Source organism: Sciurus carolinensis, chromosome 2, assembly GCF_902686445.1.
Source record: "Sciurus carolinensis chromosome 2, mSciCar1.2, whole genome shotgun sequence".
NCBI classification, from domain to species: domain Eukaryota; kingdom Metazoa; phylum Chordata; class Mammalia; order Rodentia; family Sciuridae; genus Sciurus; species Sciurus carolinensis.
In genome coordinates this window covers 17,592,203-17,615,413 of record NC_062214.1, presented here as the reverse complement: position 1 = coordinate 17,615,413, position 23,211 = coordinate 17,592,203, and the positions used below count along the sequence as shown (strand labels likewise).

The following is a 23,211-nucleotide window of genomic DNA, read 5'->3' as shown; positions in this document are numbered from 1 at the left end:
ACAAGGCTTATAACAAGCAAGAATGGTTGAAACAGGGTTCTCCGGTCTCTTCCTTTGTAGATATGGATTCCCCAAGATTTTCTTTGGGGAAAAGACCTTCACAGCTAAAAAATAAAAATGTTTCCACATCTCTGGTTTTGAGTGGGGGCATGGGGGTACTGGGGATTGAACCAGGGACTCTGACACTGAATTACATCCCCAGACCTTTTTAGTCAATGGACCTTCATTTTATTTATTTACATATGGTGCTGAGAATCAAATCCAGTGCCTCACACATGTTAGGCAAGTGCTTTACTACTGAGATACAACCCCAGCCCCCTAGCGGTAAATTTTTTTTTTTTTTTTTTTTTTTTTTTTTTTTTTTGGCGGTACTGGGGATTGAACCCAGGGCCTTATGCTTGCAAGGCAAGCACTCTACCAACTGAGCTATATCCCCAGCCCGCCTGTAATTATTTTGAGATAGAGTTTTGCTAAGTTGCTGAGGCTGGCCTCAAACTTGTGATCTTCTTACCTCAGCCTCCCAAGTAGGCTGGGATTACAGGCATGCTCCACCAAGCTTGACACTTATTTCCTTCTTACCTCAGACTTCTTTCTGAAACAGAATAACAAAGACATGTCTTATATTGATTTGGGACAGCTTCCTGGATACCTTTTAATTGCCGTTTCATAGTTTCTTGGATATTCTCTTCAGTGCATCATTTTTCTTCAGAAGCTGGCAGCTCCTTCAGAGTGCTGGCAGAATGTCAGGAATATGCTGGCCTTGCTCAGTAGATGCAAGTGTTCAGCCCCAGAATCCTAAGCAGTCTCTCCTACAGTATTCTGAAATGAAAACTAAAACCTGGCACAGGCCCCATTTGACCCCATTGGACCCTCCTCTCGGCCTTCATACTCCTAAAGCCTTAAGGGTCTCTGAAAGATCAGCATCCAGATTCCCAGGTTACTGCCTTTCCAGAATCTTCATTTCTTAGAGTGAAGAATGTAAATGAAAAAATGGCAGTTGAATTCAGCAGTCACTGCATCTCCTCTGTGTCTTCATGAGACCACTGTTTAGTGTTTTTACTCATTAAACCACTGAAAGATAGCCCCCCTTGTGGAGGAACTTACAGATTTCACCTTCTCCAGTGAACCCTTTTTTCTCCTCTCTGGCTCATTGTGCTCCTAACTTTGCTGTTATTCTTTCCCACCTAGATTGATGCCAAGAAGGATCAGCTAGCAGATGCCCGGAGACACCTGAAAAGCGCTAAGGCTGATGCCAAAGTTATGAAGGATGCAAAGACCAAGAAGTATGTACCCAGTATTGTGCCAAGTGTGGGTTGGTTGAGAGAAAAATATGTAGCATCCCTCTAAGGCCCTGGTACCCGAGCTATTCTAGGGGGTTTTGTTTTGATATGTTTGTACTGAGATTGAATCCAGAGGCATTGAACCACATCTCCAGCCCTTTTAAACTTTTTATTTTGAGGCAGAGTCTCACTAAGTTGTTCAGGCCTCCCTCACCAAGTTGCTAAGGCTGGCTTTGAACTTGTGACCCTCCTGCCTTAGCCTCTGTATGTGGGCCTTTTTCTGCCTTTGTTGCCTCTTAAGTGGCAGTATGCTCTTGTCCAGACGCCTGGTTTGGTTCTTGATGACTCTTTCTTTCAGGGTAGTAGAGTCAAAGAAGAAGGCTGTGCAGAGACTGGAGGAACAGTTGATGAAGTTGGAAGTTCAGGCCACAGACCGAGAAGAGAATAAACAAATTGCTTTGGGAACCTCTAAACTCAATTATCTGGACCCTAGGATCACAGTGGCTTGGTAAGCATTGAGCCTTTTTGTTGTTGTTGTTGTTGTTGGATGTTTATTTAGTTACTTATATGGTGCTGAGAATAGAACCCAGTGCCTCACACATGCTAAGTAAGCACTCTACCACTGAACCACAACCCCAGCCGAGCATTGGGCCTTTTCTGTGGTTCTTGACTTGAGAAAGTTGGAAGGGTTCTAAGATCATTGTTGCCCTCCACACGCCATTCCTAAGCACACTTCTAGTCCTCTGGGGAAATCTGGCTTGCCCTAAGAAGCCAATTCTGTTGTATTATCTTTGAGTGTGTTTTGTTTTTAAAATGTGGGCACAGTCCCTATCTATCCTTAATGTAATTTTAGTACAAGAATACAAATCCATACCCCTTATTGAAGGAAAAAATAGTCCATTTACACCTTAACAGAACTGGTCAGAAATTTTTGCAAATGAAGATGGACCAAGACAAAAGCAAAAGTGAGAATATAGATATGAGCACCTACACAGAGGTAGAAGGGAACCTTTCAACAAAGACAGATAAATTCTGTGTTATATGTGACCTCCTCCAATCCCATCTCTGTCATATAAATCCAAAACAAAGTGGCTTATTTTGAAGATGTTTAATAAGCTCGAGTTGTTGAATTCTTTTGGGTACATGTAGTGATTATCACACAGTGGCACCTGATCCTCTGGCTTTACCCAGCTTTGTACCCTTTGGTGGTAGAGGCTGAGGAAGTTGTTGAGGGGCAGTGTGATACACTGGTTATACTGATGGGCTCTGGAGCCAAACCTCCTGGGCCAAAATTTCAGCTCCACCGTTTATTAGCTGCTTGAGGACAAAATCACTTAACTCTGCCTGTTTTTTCCTCTGTACATCTGTGGTAATGCCTAGGTTAGAGATCACTGTGAAGATTAAATTAATTGATGACATAAAACCGTTGGAACATGCCTGTGCACCTTAATGCACAGTCTCACCAAGGAGATATGAGGGAAAGGCAGCATATCCAAGCCCAGGCCCCTGGTCTGGGCTAGTGCTCTCTTGCCTCACTAAAGTTCTTTTTGTCTCCTTTGTCTGCAGGTGCAAGAAGTGGGGTGTCCCAATTGAGAAAATTTACAACAAAACCCAGCGGGAGAAGTTTGCCTGGGCCATTGATATGGCCAATGAGGACTACGAGTTTTAGCTGGTCTCAAAGGGCAGGGTTCTGTGAAAAGGAACAGTATGGTTTGAGGAAGATGGATAAACTGTGAGCCTCGCTTATCCTCGCACCTGAGGGAGAAAGGCAGCAAGTCTTAACAAACCAACATCTTTGCGAAAAGATAAACCTGGAGATATTATAAGGGAGAGCTGAGCCAGTTGTCCTATGGACAACTTATTTAAAAATATTTCAGATATCAAAATTCTAGCTGTATGATTTGTTTTGAATTTTGTTTTTATTTTCAAGAGGGCAAGTGTATGGGAATTTGTTGGAATTATGCCAAGCAAATTCACCATTTCACTGAAGCGTTTGGATTCTCTTAGCTACTGTATGCGAAGTCCGATTATATTGGTGCGTTTTTACAGTTAGGGTTTTGCAATAACTTCTATATTTTAATAGAAACAAATTCCTAAACTCCCTCCCTTTTCCCCCATTTCAGGAATTTAAAATTAAGTAGAACAAAAACCCAGCGCACCTGTTAGAGTCTTCACTCTATTGTCATGGGAATCAGTCTTCATTAAACTTGAAGCAGTCCTGACATTGGCAGTGTTTTGGTTCAGACACCTGTTCACAGAAAAGCATGATGGGAAAATATTTCCTGACTTGAGTGTTCCTTTTTAAATGTGAATTTTTATTTCTTTTTAATTATTTTAAAATATTTAAACCTTTTTCTTGATCTTAAAGATCGTGTAGATTGGGGTTGGGGAGGGATGAAGGGCGAGTGAGTCTAAGGATAATGAAATAATCAGTGACTGAAACCATTTTCCCATCATCCTTTGTTCTGAGCATTCTCTGTACCCTTTAAGATATCCATCTTTCTTTTTAAACCCAGGTCTTTCACTTGAAAGATTTTATTGTATAAAATGTTCCACAGGTCAGTAAATTTAGAGGAAAATGAGTATTTGGTCCAAAAAGGAAAAATAATCAAGATTTTAGGGCTTTTATTTTTTCTTTTGTAATTGTGTAAAAAATGGGGAAAAAAACATAAAAAGCAGAATTTTAATGTGAAGACATTTTTTGCTATAATCATTAGTTTTAGAGGCATTGTTAGTTTAGTGTGTGTGCAGAGTCCATTTCCCACATCTTTCCTCAAGTATCTTCTATTTTTATCATGAATTCCCTTTTAATCAACTGTAGGTTATTTAAAATAAATTCCTACAACTTAACGGAAATTTAGTGTCTGCCTCTTTGTTACTGAGGACCCCAGGCCAGACATGGGGTTCTGAGGCTGGCTGGGACTTAGTGTGAGATGTGGGTCTAACTGCTGAGATCAGCAAGGGTGGTTCTCCTCCCCAGCAGCTAATGGGGCTGGGCCTAACCTAGAAGGGGGTGCATCTGTCCTACTGTTAAAGGGTGTGGAGTGAAGCAGAAGGCATCCAAAGTCCATATGCTTAAATAAAGATAGTCACATAAAGTAAGGGAAAGTACAGGAAATCCACAAAAACAGGTGGCACGCAAAAACTATCTGAAGCCTAATACAGGTCATGTTGTTGAGCAAGACAGAGCTAAGTATTTGGGAGGCAGATTTTTGAGTGCTTTCCAAGTGTACTGTCCAGGAGGAGGAGGTAGCTGTTTTTGGTTTTGTTTATGTGGCTAAGCTAATAGGATGAAAATAATTAAGGGTAGTGAGCCAGGCTGAGCACCAAATCCTGTAAGTCAATGAAGATTCTCCCTCATTGATTGGTTGAAAGAGGGAGTAGTCCATGACCTCTTCCAAGAGCTCTGAGTATGCTAGTCCCTATACAACTTGTGTCTTTCATTATTCTAGGTTATGGTTAAGTCTGGAATTAAGAACGAAAGGTGAGGACTAAGGTTGTGTGCTCGCCTAGCACATGTGAGGCCCTCCCTGGGTTCGATCCTCAGCACCATATTAAAATAAAAAGTATTGTGTCTACCTACAACTAAAATACATATATATATATATATATATATCTCTTAAAAACATGAAAGATGAGGTGTCCAGGTCAAAGGTGGGAGGAAGGCCAGAGTGGTAAGAATTGGTCACTTGGTGAAAGGGTCCTGGGCCCTCTAGCTTGCTGGCATGAGCAAGCATATTCAGAGAAGAGATCATTTCTTGATGGTGTTGGTTCTCTATGGGACTAGGAGATAGAACTGGTGCTGGACCCACAGTAGAGAAACCTTGGCAGCCTGCATTTCACTGGCCAGTGAGGAAAGCATCATTCACCCCAGGGAATAAGGGGGGCTAAATTGCTACAATTGCTTTGGAACAAGAGACTATAGTCAAGTATTTCTAAATTCTGCAGTGTTGAGACAGCTGGACCAAAAAGAGTATAAGGAATACCAACAGGCTTTTCAGGTATACAACTATGGTACCCATACCGTGGCTGGTGGCTGTGTGAGGAGAAAGTGGACCTTAAAATTTGGGACTTGAGCAGGACTTAATTTAGGGACAAACAGTTGTCAACAACTAGAAATCATATACAAACGTCTTGCAGGCAAAGACCTTGAGCAGGAAGTAGTGCCTACCTCTTTGAAAAGGCCCTTGCAAGTCTTTTGAGGTCAGACACAGGGCAACTAGACATTGCTCAAGACAACTGTGAAAGCCATCCCAGGCAGTGGCAGCTGGCTTGGTCACAGGATGAGAAGTGGCTAGATAGGTAGAGGTGGAGGTCAGATGTAAAGGGCCCTGACGGAGGAGCCCGAAGTAAACACGCCCATTTGCCTAACCGTGCAGCAGATCTCACTTCAGTCATGCTCAAGAGCAGAGGCCAGATGGACAAAGTGGGCCCTTCTGTGGGGCCTGAGATTAACTGTGGGCTTCCATGTGCTGTACATCTGGGAGAAGACTGCTCCTCTCTTTCTTCCCCTTCACATCTGGTCAGCAAGTCTTGTCCAGACTCCCTGCCAAAAGCTGTCAGGTCTTTCTCAGGCTGACAACAAAAAAGGAAACTTCACAACCCTTCCTAGCCACCACCTTTCTGTCCTTCATTTCACAAACAAGCACCTGCCATGAGTCATCTGCTACAGTCAGGCATTCCCCACCCACTGCAACTAGCTTCTGTCCTGTCCTGTCTGCTCCAATCCCCTCCCCTGCAGTCTGACCACAATCACCAGTGACTAAGTGACCAACCAATAAATGGGCTCTTCATTCTGCATCTTAAGTTCTTTGTGGCACTGGATGCTGCTGATCCTTTAATATTATACATTCCTCCTGAAATACATTTTACATATTAAAAATTCAGCATTATCAAGTTTCCAAGAACTTTTTAGTAACTACTGACTGGTGCATCCATTACCATAAATCAGTTGTAGAAATTCCCATCCCCGCCACTAAGATCCCTCATGTCCATTTATAGTCATCTGCATTCCCATATCCAGCCTCCACTAATCTATCCCTATAAATCTGTCTTTTTGGACATTTCACATGAAAGGAAATGACTGCTCACTTCTAAAAATGCCTTTCTCCATATCACCAGGTTTCATTCCTATTCCTATCAGGATGTTCCTGAGTCACCTCTAATATCTGAGCTATGGCTCCTATCTCACTTGGTCTTGATATCAGTCACACCTAAGGGTGATGGCTCCTCTGACTATCTCTAGCCTTTCTCCTGAGCTCCAGACACTGAACTATGCAGGGGACATGCAGGGGCACCTGAACTCAGCACCTCTGAAACTACTGTCAGGCCTGGGATTCCTACCTCAGTGAAAGGCACTACATTTACGGTCCCCGACCTGGAAAGCAGGTAGCCCCATTCTTCGCGCCTTCCTTTCTCTCATTCCCACATCCAGTAATTTTGAACATGACTTCCTAAATGCCACACTGTAGATAGGCATTTCCACCATGGGATGGGGAAGGGAGTGTTTAGTTTTCTTCTGGGAAAATAACAAGTTGACTTATATTTCAGTCCTTAAAATTCCCTCATAATGAGACATTCTTGTTTTGAACTGAAAAGCACTTTTTGGAAGAAATGCTACCCTAGAATGATCTCGGTCAAACTAGTTTTGGATGCTTATAAGTAGACCCCTGACAAAGTCAATAAACAAGAAGGTAAGGAAGTTTAACACAGATTTAGTAATTATTCCTCACAATCCCAAATATTCCACGTAAACAAGCCTTTTGAAAATCACTAAATGGCAAGACTTGACTTTTTTAGGCTTGGTAATGACCTTGTACTTGTTTATATATTTTTTAAAAACAATCTTTTATAAATATAAATATTTATGGATAACATAATAGAGTTGATATTTGTGTCAAAATAACATGGGATGGGTTTAGTGGGTAGAGTTGGGCACGAAACAGAGTGGCTACTGGTTCCCTGGGGCTGGGGTATAGCTCAGTGGTAGAGCCCTTGTCTAGCATGCGTGAGACCCTGGGTTCCATCCCCGGCACCAGAGAAAATAACAACATAAATACTAAAGCTGGATGATGGACGCACACCCTGCATACTTTCCTGTTTACACTATACACATTTAAGATTCTACATGAAATGTTTAAAAACGATACAGTGATCGTTATGAAGACCATTTATATCTACAGGAGAAATGGAGGGGGAGAAAACTTTTAGTGTTATACCAAAAGGTAACAATGCTTAGATTAAAACTTCCAGGGAGAACATCACAGCACTTTTGCAACAACATGGATGAATCACTCTGATTCTGTTTATGTGAAATTCTGGACTAGGCAGAACTCACCCACAGTGACAGGAAGTAAACCAGTGGTTGCCTCAGGGGAGTGGGGGGCAAGGGGAAGATACTGAAAGGACAGGAGGAAATCTGGGGTGAGGCAAAGTCATGCATTCTATTTGGGTGGAGCTCAGGAGAGGAGATGTATTTGTCAAACCTAATTAAACTTCACCCTTAAATGGGTACATTTTTGCATGTAAGTTATTCCTCAATAAAGTTGATTTTTCAAAGTACTCAAACCACTTAAAAGGCAGTGAAGGTGGTACGTTTTGCAAAAATATATTAGATGACTCAAAAAGTGGCTCTCGGTGAAAAATACAAGGAAATCAAAGATCAATGAAAGAGTTGATTACTGGAAGTGTGAGAAATTGATATGCACAAATGAATAAAGTGTTTTAAATAAAATGATCTAAGGTATGTGTCACTGAATAGATGTATCTGGACATTTTAACCGTGCACCTCAAAATGTATTTTAATTGCAAAAAACCACAAAACACCTTAAATTTATTTTGAAAATAAGTGTTGGCTCCCTGTTTGAAGGGCACATATCTTTAGGCATTTACAGTGTCACTCTGCTCTATCCCCATAGCCACCAACAGGTCTAGGTGTCCATTCTCATGCTCCCAGGCCCTTATCACACTGAATCAGTGTGGGCTGCTGGCATATCTGTACCAGCAGTGGGAACGTGGTGATCCAGCCCTGCTGTCTAAGCAGTCTAGAGTGGAGAATGGCATCAGGGATGTTTGCTGGAAGACAAGGAGAGAGGGAGAAAGAACAGGTCTGCCCTGGACTCGATTTCCCCTTCTCATTCTTCAGTGACATTACTTGACCTGGGTGAAGCCATCATAGTAGCCTTCTCCAGGCACACAGCCTCAATGGGGTCAGCAGGCAAGGAGGTAGCAAAGACTGGAAAGAGCAGAAACCCTGGGAGCAACTGGGCTGGTATGATTTTGACTGGTGTGAGAAAACGGGAATCTTGAGGGCCTGAGAAGGAGGTGAGGAGGAAAGCAGGAAGCCGTAACCTCAGAAGTGTGATGCACAGGCTGGGCATGTGACTCTGGTAGAGAGAGCACTTGGTGGCATGAGTGAGGCTCTGGGTTTGATTCCCAATACTGCATTTAAAAAAAAAAAATGTGAGGCCCAATGACTAAGTGGGAACCATAGGTAGATTTGGGGGCAAAGGTCAAGAGCATAGATTGCAGGTTAGGTTGGATGTGAAGCTCAAGGCGCATCAAGATGAATACTTAGGAAGTACTGGCCATGTGCTGGTAGTCAGCACACCTAACAAGGAAACAGTAAAAAAAAAAAAAAAAAAAAGAACAATTTAAAGTAAAGGAACACAGTTTTATGCATGAATTAAACCGGATGCTGCAAATCAATAAATATGCCTCCTTTGTGGAACGGGCTTCATTTAACTCTGCTTTAAAACTACTCCTATATTCCTTCACCATCACTACAGGGAACAAATGAAAACTGCATTAGCATTTGCTATTAATCCACTGAGAACATTCTGCCATTTCAGCCAAATAAATATCCATGTGAGAAACTTCTCATAATTTAATCCCAGGAAAAATTTCTCACCCAAGAAATCAGAATAGAAAGAGTAGCTGCTTCGGCTGCCAGGAAGTTCAGCTACATTCGATGCTGTCACAGCAGCTGCATCAAGCCATATTAGCCATATTACAGTCCCCCTTTTAGAATCTCATAGCCCATTTTTACAGAATATTTTTGTTCTTTAAGTATTCTATTTTTTTTTTAAGAGGCTGGAAAGAAATACGTTTATGGTGAGCACAGTGATGTGCCACCAAGGAGATCCCCTTTCTGGGAAGGCCTTGTTGCCTCAACTGCTGGGAGAGCTGGTGGCAGGAAACCTCAGCTGCCAGTCCCCTGTGAGCACCTCAGCGGCACAGAGCTCTGTGGCCAAAGATGCACTCTTCCCAGACAACCCAGATCCATTTCAGTGCCGATAACAGAGCTCCCTGGGGATGGCCGAGGCTGCCATCAAGCCTGCATCACAGCTCAATTCCCCCTGTGCCTACTCCTGTTTCCTTCCTGTCCTCCACAGTGCTGATCCCAGGGGCATTCCTTAATCAACACTCCGCCCGCTCACCTGTCACAGAGTCTACTTCTCGAAGAGCCCAACCTTGACAACACTGAACAAAATAACTAAAAACAGAAAATGCACCAGGTAGAGGTGCTCTGGACAGGGGTGACGGTGTTTGTACATGGGAGGCGACATAGCACTGCCTCTGGAGCCAGAATGCCTGGTTTCCTCAGCCTGACACCTGTTAGATGTGTGACATGTATTTTAATCTCTCTGGGCCTCGGGTTTTTCTTCTGTAAAATGGGGATAAGAAAACTTTCCTCACAGAGCTGTAAGGAGAAAGAAATGAGCCAATGTGGATGAATCAGTTAAAGTGTTCACCATATGCCAACCATGGTTCTAAGTGGTCACAAAATGAACAGCCGTGAGGTCAAGCTCACAGGCCAGAGTGAGGGTTGCTGGGCTGGATCTTTCCCCGTCCCCAACACTCCAGGCACAAGCGTGGCGTAGGCCAGGGCATGCTGAAACACGAGAGTGTTCAGAAATAGGCCCAAGCAGGGCTGGTCTAGGTGATGTCACGGGCATGTGCTTTGTGCGGGTACCCGGCTGCTCCTTCCAGACAGCCCAGCTGCACATGTTGCCAGTAACGCCTACGCACCCATATATATGCTGAGCTGGGGGAAGCCCACACCAGCCGCACCCTCTGTGTGCCTTGCTTTTCCTGAACCTCCTTTTGTGGAAGGAGGTTCCTGAGGCCTGGGATGCTAGCCCAGAAGTCCCCAGGGAAAACGGGGTCCTGTTGCCGACTATAGGTTTGGCAACAGACTGATCAAACTCCTACTGGGAGAGATTTCTGGAGCCCCTGGGGATCTAGCCCCAGAGGCAAGAGTAAAAGCAAGGAACTTTAGGCTGCATGATGGGAAATTCCCAGAAAATAGAGAAACAATCTAAAAGTGCAATGAAGCCTGCAGGATGCATGTGCTGGCAGAGAAAGTTCAGTCTAATCACCCCTCCCCGCCGTGGCTTCCCATCACTGGGTAAGCTCCAGCCTTTTCTAGGCCTAAACTTAACCTCTTTCTGGCCTCAGGACCTTTGTACATGCTATTACTCCTGCCTGGAAAGTCCTTTCCTTCAGCCCACCCTTAGTAATTCACCTGACTATCTATTCACATCCTTAAGGCCTCTGCTGAGTTCTAAAGCCCCAAAGAAGTCTTCTGGGTATACTCCATCTGAAGTCAGTCTCCTAGTATGCTTTATCTTGCACTCCCGTGTTTTTCCTCTGCAGCCCTTAGCACAGCTGTCTTTACATAACAGGCGCAGACAGGGGCGGCACCCTGTTAAACCAGTCCAAGGCACGCTCCGTGAGCACTGGTGTTATGCCAGGTTCCCTGTGCCCAGGATCAGCCGTGGGCATGCCTCCCTTCACCCCTACAGACTGGTCAGCTAGCTTCCATGCTGACTACTGACCACCAGCACTCACCTAAAAGCCGGGACTCTGCTGTGACACAGAAATGGATGAAGTCAGATTTGGGTTCAAATTTCCATTTGTTGGTTATGTGGTTCTTGGGGTAAGTCATAGAACTCTGAATCTCTGTTTCATCCTCAGTAAATTGGGGACCATCACTCCTGATTAGAGGGTAATTAGAGATTCAGGTGTGCACCATAGTTCCCTTCCTCCCACTTTGAGGGCCTGTCACTAGGTGGCAGTCCATGTCAGCCACCCCTCCTTAGGACAAAGTGCCTTGAGGACACTTCTGAGCTTGAGAGCCACACTTGAGGGAATCAAAATGTGACATGCATACCAGGTACCTCTACAGCAAGGGAAAGTTGGGGGTGCTACCCACACTGTACTAACCACTGTCTCGCCAGATGGTTTGCCTGAGCACACACTCTTACATTTTCACAAATTCCAGTCCCTCAAATCCCAAGAATCCTGAACCTTTCTCTGGGATCAGCTGGATGCTCTTTGCTTCTCACCTCTGAAATGCAGGAAGTTGTCCCGGCAGTCACCCAACTACTTGGCACAACGTGGGTCAGGCAGGCTCCACGTAACCGTAGGTATCCTCAGTTTTGGCAGTGCTGTTCAGGGAATGGCTTCAGGAAGACAGAATATGAATTATTCAAGATCCACAAAGTGGCCTTTTCCTTGGAGAATGGAGAGAGAAGGGTCAGTGGTGAGAAATGAAGGAGAGATAGGCAGGGGGCCCATCAGACAAGCCCACCTGGGCCAAGAAAGGAGAGCAGATTTGCAACAGGAATTCATGCACAAAGGTCATGATTTAATTTCATTTTAGAGAATAAAACCTGAAGCACACATGCCGGCAAGACCAAGGAGGTAAATAATATGGGTGAGAAAATATGGGCTCATGGGTAGAGTGGAGAGATCTGAGGACAGGTCTCCATGGATTGATTGGATGAGGCAGAAAAAGGAAGCAAGGTTATCTTCAAAGATCTGGGCCTCCTCCAAACTTAAAGGAGTTTAAAGCAATGTTCTGAGAAAGCAGAGACTGCAAGGAGTGGTTTGTGGAGGACAGGTGAGATGGTTATGTTAAGTGGAGATGTGGAGCAGCTGGTTGGGTGCCAGAGCCTGAGCACAGGGGAGATCAAGGTTTAAGAGTCTCCTGTGTCTGTGTGGAGGGCAAAGCCATGACAAAGATAAAGATGACTTCGGAACAGACCCAGCACTGAGTCCAGAGGAAAGGAAGCTTCTGAGGTCAAGAGGGACTGGCCAAAGAAGGAGGTGGAAAACAAGGCCAGGAGAACAGGGCAAATTTACAGGAGGGGTGAGGGAAAGGAGGGCCTGAATCTCAAAGCCTGGGAAGAGTGAGGTGGAGAGAGCAGAGGTACAAGGGGAGACGAAGGCCACCGAGGGCTGCAGGTCAGGTCTCTAGAGATCGAGGCCGAGGGACTAAAGAGCCTGCAAGGAGATGTTCTTCCTTGGAGACTTCTCCGCGTGAGGGGATCCTTGAAGGCCACTGGGCAAGACTGACCCTGGTCTGGCCGTCGCAAGAACCGCCTGCGGGCCATCCCAGCCGGACCAAATGAGGGGGCGGGACAAACCTGCTGTCTATCACGACCCACTCACCAATCCGCGGGAGGCCCCGCCCCCGTCCCTCCCCGGAGAGGGCGCGCTGAGGGCCCGCCCCCGCCGCCGCCGCCACCGCGGGTGTGAGGCGGCGCGGCCCGGCCCTGCCTGGCTCCCTCCGCCGGGCAGCCCGCCCAGGTAACCGGGTTTGGCCTGTCGGGTCCAGGGGCCTCGCTGCACCCTTGCACTCATTCCCGGCCTCCGCGCGGGCGGCGCGCAAGGTGCGGGAGCTGCGGCGGGGCCTGTGCAGGACAGTGGCGGGCAGCCGCCGGTGCGCGCGCGCTCGATTGACGGGCGGCCGTGGGCCGCAGCCTGTGGGCGGAGCTGCCGTGCGTGACGGGGCTGGCTGTGGTCCCGCGTCGTGTGGGGGCTGCGCGAGGAAGCTCTGCGGGACGAAGGCGCCAACGGGCTGGCGGGAGTGGCGCGCGCCCCCGCCGCCATTGCGCCCGCGCCCCGCTTAAGGCCTGTCCGGGGGTCGCGGGGCGCAGGCGCAGCGGCGGCAAAGGGCGGGGGGTCCTCCCCGCGGGCGCCTTTGTTCCCGGGGTGGGGCGGGGCCTCGGGAAGCCCCGCCCCCGCGCTCAGCTCCGCCCCGTGTCCGCCCGCAGGAGCCGCCGCCGGGTCCCGCTCGCCGGCCGCCCCAGCAGCCTCTTGCCCCTGGGTCCGGCCGGCCTGCGCTGCAGCCTCCCCCGCGTCGGAGCCATGGCTGGTGCCGCGTCCCCATGCGCCAATGGCTGCGGGCCCGGCGCGCCCTCGGACGCCGAGGTGCTGCACCTCTGCCGCAGCCTTGAGGTGGGCACCGTCATGACTTTGTTCTACTCCAAGAAGTCGCAGCGGCCCGAGCGGAAGACCTTCCAGGTCAAGCTGGAGACGCGCCAGATCACGTGGAGCCGCGGCGCCGACAAGATCGAGGGGGCCAGTAAGTGCGCCCCCTCCCCGCTCGGCCCCGCTGGGCGCGCGGGGACCGCGGGCTCCCGCCGGCCGCTCCGCACTTGGGCAAACTTTGGAACCCTTCTCTCTCCCCCCTCTTGGGCCCCGCCCCCGCTTATCTCCGGGGGTCACCGGGGGCGGGGGGCAGCCGTCCTCGATCACCTGACAGGACACCCCTTCCCCCAGCAAGGGAGAATGTTCCAAGGCGCTTCTCCCTGAGGCCTGAAAATCCTTGCGAGCTGGACGCCCTCGTGGCGGGCATCGGGCCCCCTGTCCCCCGAGAGTGGTGGCAGCGGGGATGGGAGCCAAGACAGCGGCCCCCACCCAGCCCCAGAACCTGGGGCCAGGCTAGATGTTCCCCGCCCACCGCCCTTCTGCAGAAAGCACAGTCTGTGAAACAGCTCTGGGCCCCCAGGCCAGGGTCTTATTTGCAAAGGGACCTTTGATTTCCCTAAGTATAACTTAGGCAGATGTTGGGGTAGGGCTGGTTTTGGAGCAGAGCCGGGCCTACTCATCTCCCTCTTGGGGACAGGGAGGAAGGTGGTCCTGTTTGGGTTGGAAAAGCCTGAGAGAAGACATTGGCTATTCCTCCCCCCCACCACCCCACCCCCCGCCCACACACACACCCTCAAGCTTCTTTTGTCCCGAAGCTGAGTTTTGGAGGCCTGTGTGGGTGGGTAGACACTCAAAGCCAGAGCTGGGGCTCTTGATAAAAGTCTCCAGACTCCACTTGCCCCTACAAGCATGTAACCAAGAGCTTGACCCCAGAAAGGCCAGCCCCAGTATCTTGAAGTCAGGTACTCCTCTTAGGAGTGTGCAGCCAGTTTGGGGTCTAGCCCTTTGTGTCCTGTGTCCGGTGGCCCCAGGGAGCCGGGAGCGGCTCCTCTTGGTTTCCTGCCTCTTTGCCTTCCCAGGCCTGATCTTGGCAGCTTTTGCACAAGTCTGTGGTGGGAGGAGGGAGTTGGGGGATTTTGAGAAACCCCAGATCTTTTCCAGCAATATTCCACTTACCATGTGCCTGTTTGTGGCCAAGTGGTCACTCAGCTCTGCCCTCCAGAAATGATGCGTGTGCACCCCAGGCTGTGGGTTGCTTCCTGCAAGGACCCTCCAGAGACTGGTGTCAAGCGTCCCAGGCTCAGAACCAGGTCCTAGTGGAGGAGGGGCGTCAGGAAGTGATAGGCCACAAGAAGATCTCACAGACCTTGGGTATGGTGTACATGCTTGTAGATGGGTAAGAAGATGGGGAGGGAGGAAAGTTTTGTGGTGAGGCAGCCATCCTCCACTGCAGAATCCAGATCTGACACAGCTGCTGAACTCAGAAATGGCACCTCCTTCCTCAGTGCCCCCTTTGGTCCTTGGGAGAACATTTAGTGATTTAGGAGCCTATCATTTTCAATGTGAAAGAAGGACAGATACCGCAAAGAGATGAGACAGCCTTGGAAACATCACCCAGACATCAGACTCTGGGCATGGCCTCCTTCCTGTTTTTGTGGTACTCCCTATGCTGAGATGGTGTCCCTGACTGGAAGTTCACAGATAGAGATCTCCAGGGTAACAGCTGCATTTTAAGCCATGCATGTGATGAGCAGGCAATAAGCATAGCACAGTATTTGAAGCCCATATACTAGTTGTGCATTACTTGGCCAGTCTCTGAGCCTTGGTATCCTTATCTGTAAAATGGGGGTAATGGTATATCTACCATATATGGTTGCTCTGGTGTTTAAGTGAGATAGATAGTTTGCAGTGCCAGGCTCTGCAAATATTTAATGAATGTGAACTGACTGACATTGTAGTTCCTGACACATTGCATGTGTTTAATAAATAGTCATAATGACAGACTATGCCTCCCTCCTAGACCCTGGACTGGGAATGTTGAGGGAGGTCTCATATGGCTGCCTAAACAGAGAAGGTAAGTGTGCAGGAAGGAGAACAGAGACCAAGTTCGCATTTCACTCAGCTTTGCTATTCAGGGAGGAAACGGTTTTGTTTTGCCCCGGTCCATCTACCCACTCACCTTCCCATCACGTAGAACAGTGTTTCTGTAGAGAAAGTGTTTGGAGTTCTGTACGTTTGCCTCCTGGGTGTGACTTTCTTGTTTATAAGTTGGGAAGAGGTGTGGGGAGGGGACCAGCTAGTCCATTGTGTCTCACTCAGATCTTTGGAGAATGGAGACAGAAATGCAGAGGATCTTATTTCCCCAGCCCTCCAGGGTGAATCAGCCAGAGGTGTGCAAATTCAGTACTCTGAATGGTTAACTGAGAGCTGAGAGGCACCAAGGGCAGGCAGAATGCGTATAGCTCTTTGATTTTAGGGACCTGGATTGAAAGAACCTGAGTAAGAGGCTCATAGATCCACGTGTAGAATTTAGACCTTGCGGGAAGAACCTCTGGCTGCAGCCCTGCCCCGTTTCTGCCCATTCATGGCTCACTGCCTTGGTGGGTTCTGATCCCTGCAACCTCCTTCTGCAGACTCTGAGGAGAGTTCCGTTGCCAGCTGGATCCCCTGCCATCTGGCCTCTGGCCCAGGTGCCTCAGGTGTCTGGCCTTTTCCTGCTAGCCTTGCCAGTGTACCATACAGTGTCTGAAGCCTGGCCAAAGAGAGGAATGCTCTGCTACCCTCAGGGCGTCCGTGTGCCCAAAGGATGGTGTGGTTCAGTGAAAGCACGCAGCTCTCATGTGTGAGACCTCATTCTGTCCTGACTCTGTGCCCTCTCACTTGGTCACTTGTGAAGTGAGGCTGGCACCTACTGATTTCTAGAGCTGGATGGAGTTTGGATAGAAAGAAGGGTGGGAAAGTGCTTTGGTGCCATTTGGTTGTGTGGCGATGTGACAGGAATCAGATTGGTATTTGACTTTGGCTTTTTTTTTTTTTTTTTTTTTTTTTTTTGCAGACTTTAAGTGAATAAAAAGCAATTGTAGCCTTCCTCTTGAGTGCTAAAGAGATGTTTTGCCCTGTTTTCTTGTCTAATCCCCACCCTGCAGGGTGGTCAGGAGTACCGCCCATTTTATAGATGAGAAAGTAAAAATACAGGGAGTGATTATTGTCAGTGTGTGCCAGCACCTCAGCTGGGCCCAGCCCTCAGTCAGGTCTGACTGACACCCCAGGGTGACTGCTCTTGGGTTATGCTGCCAGTGGGTCTCAGGCCCCTGCTTTCCCTGTGGTTTGCTTTGCCCCTCTGAGGAGAAACCTTCATTCTTAGGTGGCACATTAGTCGTCCTCAGCTTCTGCTTCTCAAGACAACCTCAGCCTCTCTAGGCCATGGCCCCGCTTTTCCATCTGGTGCCTTCTGTGATGATTTAGACCTGCATTTGGTGAGGTTGCCTAGTTGAGGATTATTTGGGGCACAGGAGTCCCAGGTGGAGACTCCATGGAGGTGCTGTCTGAGTGTGGGCCCAGTACATCTGTGGAGAGTTTTAGAACCCCAGGCTTCCATCTTTGCCTGAATGGTCAGTAAATACTCTTGGGATGGTGAATGAAAATGGGCTCTTGCTTTCAGGGAAGCTTAAAACACTCAAGAAAATCCGAGGTGGTACCTTTGATGGAGAGTGTTGACAAAAGAAAACAGCCGAGCCCCTAGATGGGGCACATGGGCTTAAGAGGGAGGTGGTATGGGGGCCAGCTGGCTGGGGCGAGCCCGGTGGCAGTGGGTGTCCACCTGGTGAGGGGAGGAGAGGAGCACACCGGGAAGCCTGCTCTGAGGGCCAGCCCCACAGTGCCGTGGGGCGCCAGCGGGTGTCAGAAGGCTTCCTTTGTGCTGGCTGGTTACTCCTGGTGGGAGAAGAGCAAGAGCACGTGTCCGGATCTCAGCAGCTAGCCATCCCTGCCTGTGTGTTTCCTGTCTGACTGTCGTTTTTCCAGGGGAAGTTAGACCACTTAGTGTTTCCTCAGCACCCCAAGCTTGCCCCCATGTGTGGGTTTCCAGGCCCCTTCTGCAGCTGGGGCTCTTTCCTGTGAATCTAGGAGGAGGGCCTGCTTCACAGATGACGAGAGAAACTGAGCGCTGCCAGCCTCTGCCAGCATTCTGTGCGAGTCTACACAGAAGCACAGGTTGAGTCCGAGTTGAGAGATCTTGGCTACTGGCTTTGCTTCAGGTGGACCCTTGATGAGGGGCATTTACTCAATAAATATTATTCGTATACCTCTTACTTGCCCATTGCTAGGCATTAGGGTTTAAGGGCTGAATGAGACACGGTCTGCTGCTGAGGACCTCTACGATGGGACAGACTTGGGAGCATGCAGCTGTAACCCTGTGTATTAGGTAGGCGGAGGAGAGAGCCGGGAAGCGTGTCATGGGAGAGGTGACCTTTGAGCTGGCCCTTGAATGCTTGAGGAGTTTGCCTGGTTGATCCGAAGGGACTGGGAATGTGTTTGGCATGGTAGCGATGAGGCACTGTGCGGAGGGTTCCCCGTGTGTCGTGCTCGGGGTGCTATTGAGGGGGTCACATTCCATCCCATTAGCACTGGAGCCAGCCCAGGCTGCAGCGGCACTGACTTCCCTCATCCACCTGAGATGCCCCTGCAGCAGTGGTCCACCAGGTGGGGGCACAGGGCAGTGAGCTCCTGCAGTTTGCAGTGGAGCACCTGTGAGGACCCACGTGAGACCTGCTCACTGAGGAAGAACCAGGATGCAGTGGTGGCAGAGGGAGAGGGGCCGAATCTTGAGGGGTGAGGTAGCAGAGTTAAGGAGTTGAGTGGCCGGGAACGCAGACTGCCAGGGTTAGAATCCTGTCAAGCAGCTTGATTGCTCTGTGACCTTGAGCATGTTCCTCATCTATAAAAGGGGATAGTAATAAATAGAACTTATTTCAAGGTTTTTGTGAGGATTCAGTGAGAATCTGTGTGAAGTGCCAGGCGTCAACTGTGACATGGTGTATGTGCTTAATGTGTGGAGCTCTTGACAGGATGGCCTGGGGGGAAGTGGGGGGTAGGTGATCCGTTGTGTTGTGGGGCTGGTTCCTGGCCTCCGGGCCGTTGGAGTCAGGGCAAGGAGGCTGCCCACTCTCCTGCAGCTCTCAGGAGTGCCTTCGTGGTCAGGACTCTCTTCACCCCTGGCCTTTGCAGGGAGGTAGCTGGAAGCGGCTGCTTGGGTACTAACCCTTCCTGTGGGCAAAGACATCACACTGGCCTATTTCTAAGTGCCTTGCTGTCTGAGTGTGGTGGGGAGACCCCGTCTTCCAGGAAGTTCTCTGCTGCCCTGACCACATCCGTCTCCCTTAACTCAGCGTCTCTTCTCACTCTCTGCCCTTTCCTGTGGGATATAGCTTTAAGGAGGCCACTGATGGGTACATTGGAGTGAAGAAGTGAGGCTGAAGGTCACAAAGGCCTGAATTTCCCCCTCTTAACTCCCTATTTTAGAAATAGAGAAGTTGGTGTGGACTTTAAGGAGAGTCCTTGGAGACCTGGTGTGGGGTGGGAGGAAGGGAGTGTTCTGGAGCTCCTTGTGAGTTCTGTATTAGGAGGTGCTAGAGTTGTCCTGGGGGAGTTCCAAGAGCAGTGGTAATAAGTGGTGAGACGCCCCAAGGGCCAGGAGTGACCAGATAGCCCCACCCTGTTGATAATTGAGCTATAGGACTGGAGATTTGTGTTTAGAGCCATTGACGTTTGGGTTGAGTCTCAGCTCTTCCTGTAATCCTGGGTTTGTTACTTTAACCTTTCAGACTGACACATCTGTGAAGATGATTTCTTCCTACACAGTAGTCCATTAATGCTAATCAAATGAGACTGTATGTGTACGGTTTTTTGTGACGGGCCCAGCATAGCCTTTGGCACTCGAGGGCAGGTAGGTATTTGTCCCTTCACTCTCTCACTGTGTGCTAAGTAGAACCGCAGAGCTCCAGTTCTTCCTGCCAAGCGTGGCTGCTCTTCGCAACCCGGTTAGGGGTCTGTTGGCTGCTTGTTTTGTTTCCTCCTTGAGTCTGTACACAGGGGTGTGGGGCATCAAGATTCTGATGTTTGACGAGCGTATTGGGAGTGCATGGAGCTTTTTCTCATCTGTTGTGTTATTTGATCTTTGTAACAGCTCCATGAGTGCAAGGAGGGCAGAAAGGAAGAAATTAGGGTCCCAGGGGTGAGGTCACATAGCAAGTTCATATGGCATAGGATTTCTGATTCCTGCTACAATATTCAATTTATTCTCCCACTCTGGGGAAAATGACAATAAGATGGCTCTGCTACTGGGTTAGAGCAGACTGCCCCAGGGAGTCAAGAGACGGCCTTTAGCTGGCATCTTTGAAATTGGCATATTATTGTGTTCAGATGTTGAGGCCTTGACCTAATTGTAATCTCCCTGCCTGAGCCCCAACACACATGCCCCTACTTGAGCTCTCCTCTGAGCCTGGTCTGTTCTGGCCACAGCTTCCTGTCATCACCCCAGAATTAGAGCCTCTTCTCGCCTCTCATCATGGCTGCTCCCTAGAGCTTCTTTGCTGGCTGTGCCAGAACCTCCAAGTGAGAATCTGGGTGCTGGGAGGCCTCCAGGGAGTGTACTTAGTCCACCAGAGAGCAGAGAAAGACGTGTAGAGGGGTGTCCTTGAATTCGGTGGAGTTGGGAGAAGAGGCAGTGGGGACAGTGGAATTGGTTGCTTTAGGGGAGGCTGTGGTCCTGAGAGATGGGGCTCAGAGACTCTCCACTCAAACCAACCCTCACTACTCTCATGCCCCTCCTTGCAAAACAAATTTCTTTTGAAGTGGTGCTGGGCTAGCCTCTGAGAGGCTGCAGTGGCTGTGTGCCCAGGCACGAGTGCTAGCTCTCGTCCCACACCTCACCTCCTAGGAACCAGGCCCATCCTGGGGGAAGTAGGGAGGGGCTCCTTTTTATAGCCCACATGTAGGCTTTGTGTATAGGGTCTGCTGCTTCCTTCCGGCCCTGGCCCTTCCTGGTGTTGGCCGGTGGCCCTGGCTTCAGCTAGACTCAGGATGCAGAGTAAAGTGGGTAAGGCTTTCTCCTGCAGAAGACTGGCATCTTCTTTACAGGCCTGGCACAAAGGCGTCAGGGAGCAAGAAAAGGAGGTGACCGGTCCTTGATCCTGGGAAGCTAGCAGTCTGAACATGTGGAAAACCATGACAGCGGAAGATACTGGTGCCTTCCAAGTGGTATAGACTGAGCCTGAGTGCCCAGGTGGAATTCTCTCTGTAGCAGCCCATCCTACTCCATGGACCCCTCCCACACTAGCTGGCACACTGGTGTTGGTTAGAAGATGGGCACAAAGGTTCCTGAAGTGCCTGGCAGCAAGGCATGGGCACCATGAAGAGTGGGCGGCCTGGCTGAAGGTCCAGGCCCTGGCAGTGAACAGCTGGTCAGACTGGTGAGGGTTGGCCCACAGCAACTGTAACCACTCGTTTGTGTTCAGGAAGAGTCTCCCTTGGCCCAGGTGGGAGTTCACTTTGGGGTTGACTTCTTGGATACCTGGGTGTATGGCTGCAGTGATTATTGAGGGCACACATGCCCCGATTCACAAGTCTTCGGCGTGGCCATGGTAGGAGGAGGATGTCGACCGCACTGGGTTCTGTGTGGGGTGGTGTTTGGCGGGGGAATTCTAACCCTGTGGGATTGAGTGACTGATAAACCTCAGGCCCAGAAAGTGTGGGCTTGAGTTCACAGGGTGACTAACCCTAGGAAAGGGAAGGAGGATTGCTGCTGCAGGTTCCACAGTTTTCTCACCTGTGTGAGGGGACGGGTGGTACAAAGGTACAGGTGGCACAGCTCAGTTTACTCAGTCGACAGGTCGGGCATCAACAGAAGTGGGTGTACTGGTCCTTTGAGGCCCTGCAGACATACCCGATGGTCTCACTGTACTACCTGATGTTCCAAATGTTTGGATGCAGCTCTCTTCCCCTCCTGGTCACTTCCTCTACCCACAGTAGCACTGGAGTATAATGTACCTGTGTTAGCTAGTGGGTCCCAACTGGGATTATGGTCTTCCTTGGGAGCTCTTGGCATATCTCCCAAGGAGTGTAGAAAAGGTAGCATATGTCACTTTGTCAGGAATTTTACAGAGGGCCTCTTGAGGCCAGAGCTGGTAGCAGAATGCCTGGTACCAGACTGCTCCCAAGAGACTATCCTAGTTCCTGCCTGAGAACTGGCCCGCCCTGGAAGCTTGAAGCTGGGAGCAAGGGTATGTCCTACCAGAGTAGAACTGGGAGATTAAAATTGAGGGGGAAATGGCAAGGTAGCTGACTCAGAATTTCAGAGCATCTAAGCTGTGCTTCCTGGGGAGGCAGTGAGTGAATTCTGTCACACTGGGGTGAGGTCAGAAACTAGATCACTCACTGGGGCCCTGCTTCACCAGGAAGCACAAGGGACAGGAATGACTTGGGGTGGCATGGCCCAAAGGGAGTGTGCCCGCTGCTGTGAAGGAGCTGGTTCATGTGCCTGTATGACAGGAGAGCCCGCAGGAGTGTCAGAGGCAGGGAGCCTGAGTGAACAGGCCTTGGTAACTGTCATCTTTGAGAACCTCTCCAATCCGTAGTCAAGGTTTCCTGTTTGGGGCTTAAGACTGACTTTGCCTCCACCAGCAGGAGGTGGTGGAGTGGGTTCCATGACCACCTGGTGAGACAGGACTCGGGAGTCCATGAGGTGAAGGCCTCTGCTCTCCCATCTGCGTTCGCTCCCCACTTCAGTTCTAGGCTCCTATTGTTTCATCGTGGGAGGGAGACCAGGATTTTTTCTCCTCCTAACTCATTTCCTCTGCTCTGTGTCAGGGTCTTCAGAGACAGGATGGCAGATAGATGCCTGCAGGTGTCCTGGGCTGTGGGAAGAAGGGCCTCACCTAAAGAGCAGAAGCAGGTTGGGCAGCAGTGACTTGTTAAAATTTTCTCTTTCCACAAATACTTGTTAATAAGTTGTTGCTGGCCATGGGGCAGTGAAGACAACAGACACTGTCCTTGCCTGCAAGTTTACACTGCAATGGAGAATACGGTCAGATAGCCTTAAAATGCGCATGTGGTCACCACCCTGACAAAGGCCATGAACAACAGTCAGATAGCCTTAAAATGCGCATGTGTTCACCACCCTGACCAAGGCCATGAAGCAGCAGTGTGTGGAGTCCTTCCATCCTCCCCTCTGTCTCTGTTGGCCCCACCTGGCCTTTTCCCACAGGGATCCTGGGACAGTACAGGACACAAGCCTAGGGCACAGACAATCTTGGCTTTGAAATATTGTTGACTCTGTCTCAGGCTTCCAGCTTGGGTAAGTCCGTTAACCTCTCTGTGCTTAGTTTTCTCCCTTGGGAAATGGGAACGCCGACACCTGCTTCTTGTGTTATTTGTCAGGATGAAATGACAGTCTTAACCAGAGCCTTGGCACAGTGGTCCACAGAGGAACTATGCAGGAAATGAGAGACGGGTGCCAGGTGCCACTGTGGCTCCAGCTTGCTTCCCACCATCAGAGGCAGCTACCTTGTGCTCCCTGCTCCTCAGCTCCTGAGAACATTTGTCTGTGGCTCTGTTTAACATCGTCTGTCTAGCATAGTGTGTGAATCTAATTCTTCCTTCCACATTCAAACTCCCGAGGTGACCTGTGTTCTTAGTACCTAGCATGATGGCCCTC

General features: G+C 49.3%; 2 protein-coding genes and 1 non-coding gene across 4 annotated transcripts in view; 2 read left to right on the top strand and 1 right to left on the bottom strand.

Moving 5' to 3' along the window:
- Top1 (DNA topoisomerase I) overlaps positions 1-4,552 on the top strand; it is an 86,251-nt gene extending 81,699 nt beyond the window's left edge. The window contains exons 19-21 of the mRNA XM_047542587.1: positions 1,189-1,283; positions 1,639-1,788; positions 2,847-4,552. Of these exons, the coding sequence (XP_047398543.1) occupies positions 1,189-1,283; positions 1,639-1,788; positions 2,847-2,949 (348 nt within the window). The 3' untranslated portion in view covers positions 2,950-4,552. The remainder of the gene's footprint in view (positions 1-1,188; positions 1,284-1,638; positions 1,789-2,846) is intronic.
- Positions 364-436, bottom strand: Trnaa-ugc (transfer RNA alanine (anticodon UGC)). The gene has a single exon. It is a non-coding gene; the product is annotated as a tRNA-Ala (tRNA).
- Positions 4,553-12,774: 8,222 nt separating the features above from the next.
- Positions 12,775-23,211, top strand: part of Plcg1 (phospholipase C gamma 1) — a 33,178-nt gene continuing 22,741 nt past the window's right edge. The window contains exons 1-2 of one of the 2 annotated variants that reach the window (XM_047540345.1): positions 12,775-12,875; positions 13,343-13,653. In XM_047540345.1, coding sequence (XP_047396301.1) covers positions 13,437-13,653 — 217 coding nt within the window. In that variant the 5' untranslated portion in view covers positions 12,775-12,875; positions 13,343-13,436. Of the gene's footprint in view, positions 12,959-13,342; positions 13,654-23,211 lie in introns of both variants that reach the window. The other variant, XM_047540346.1, reaches the window with a different exon arrangement.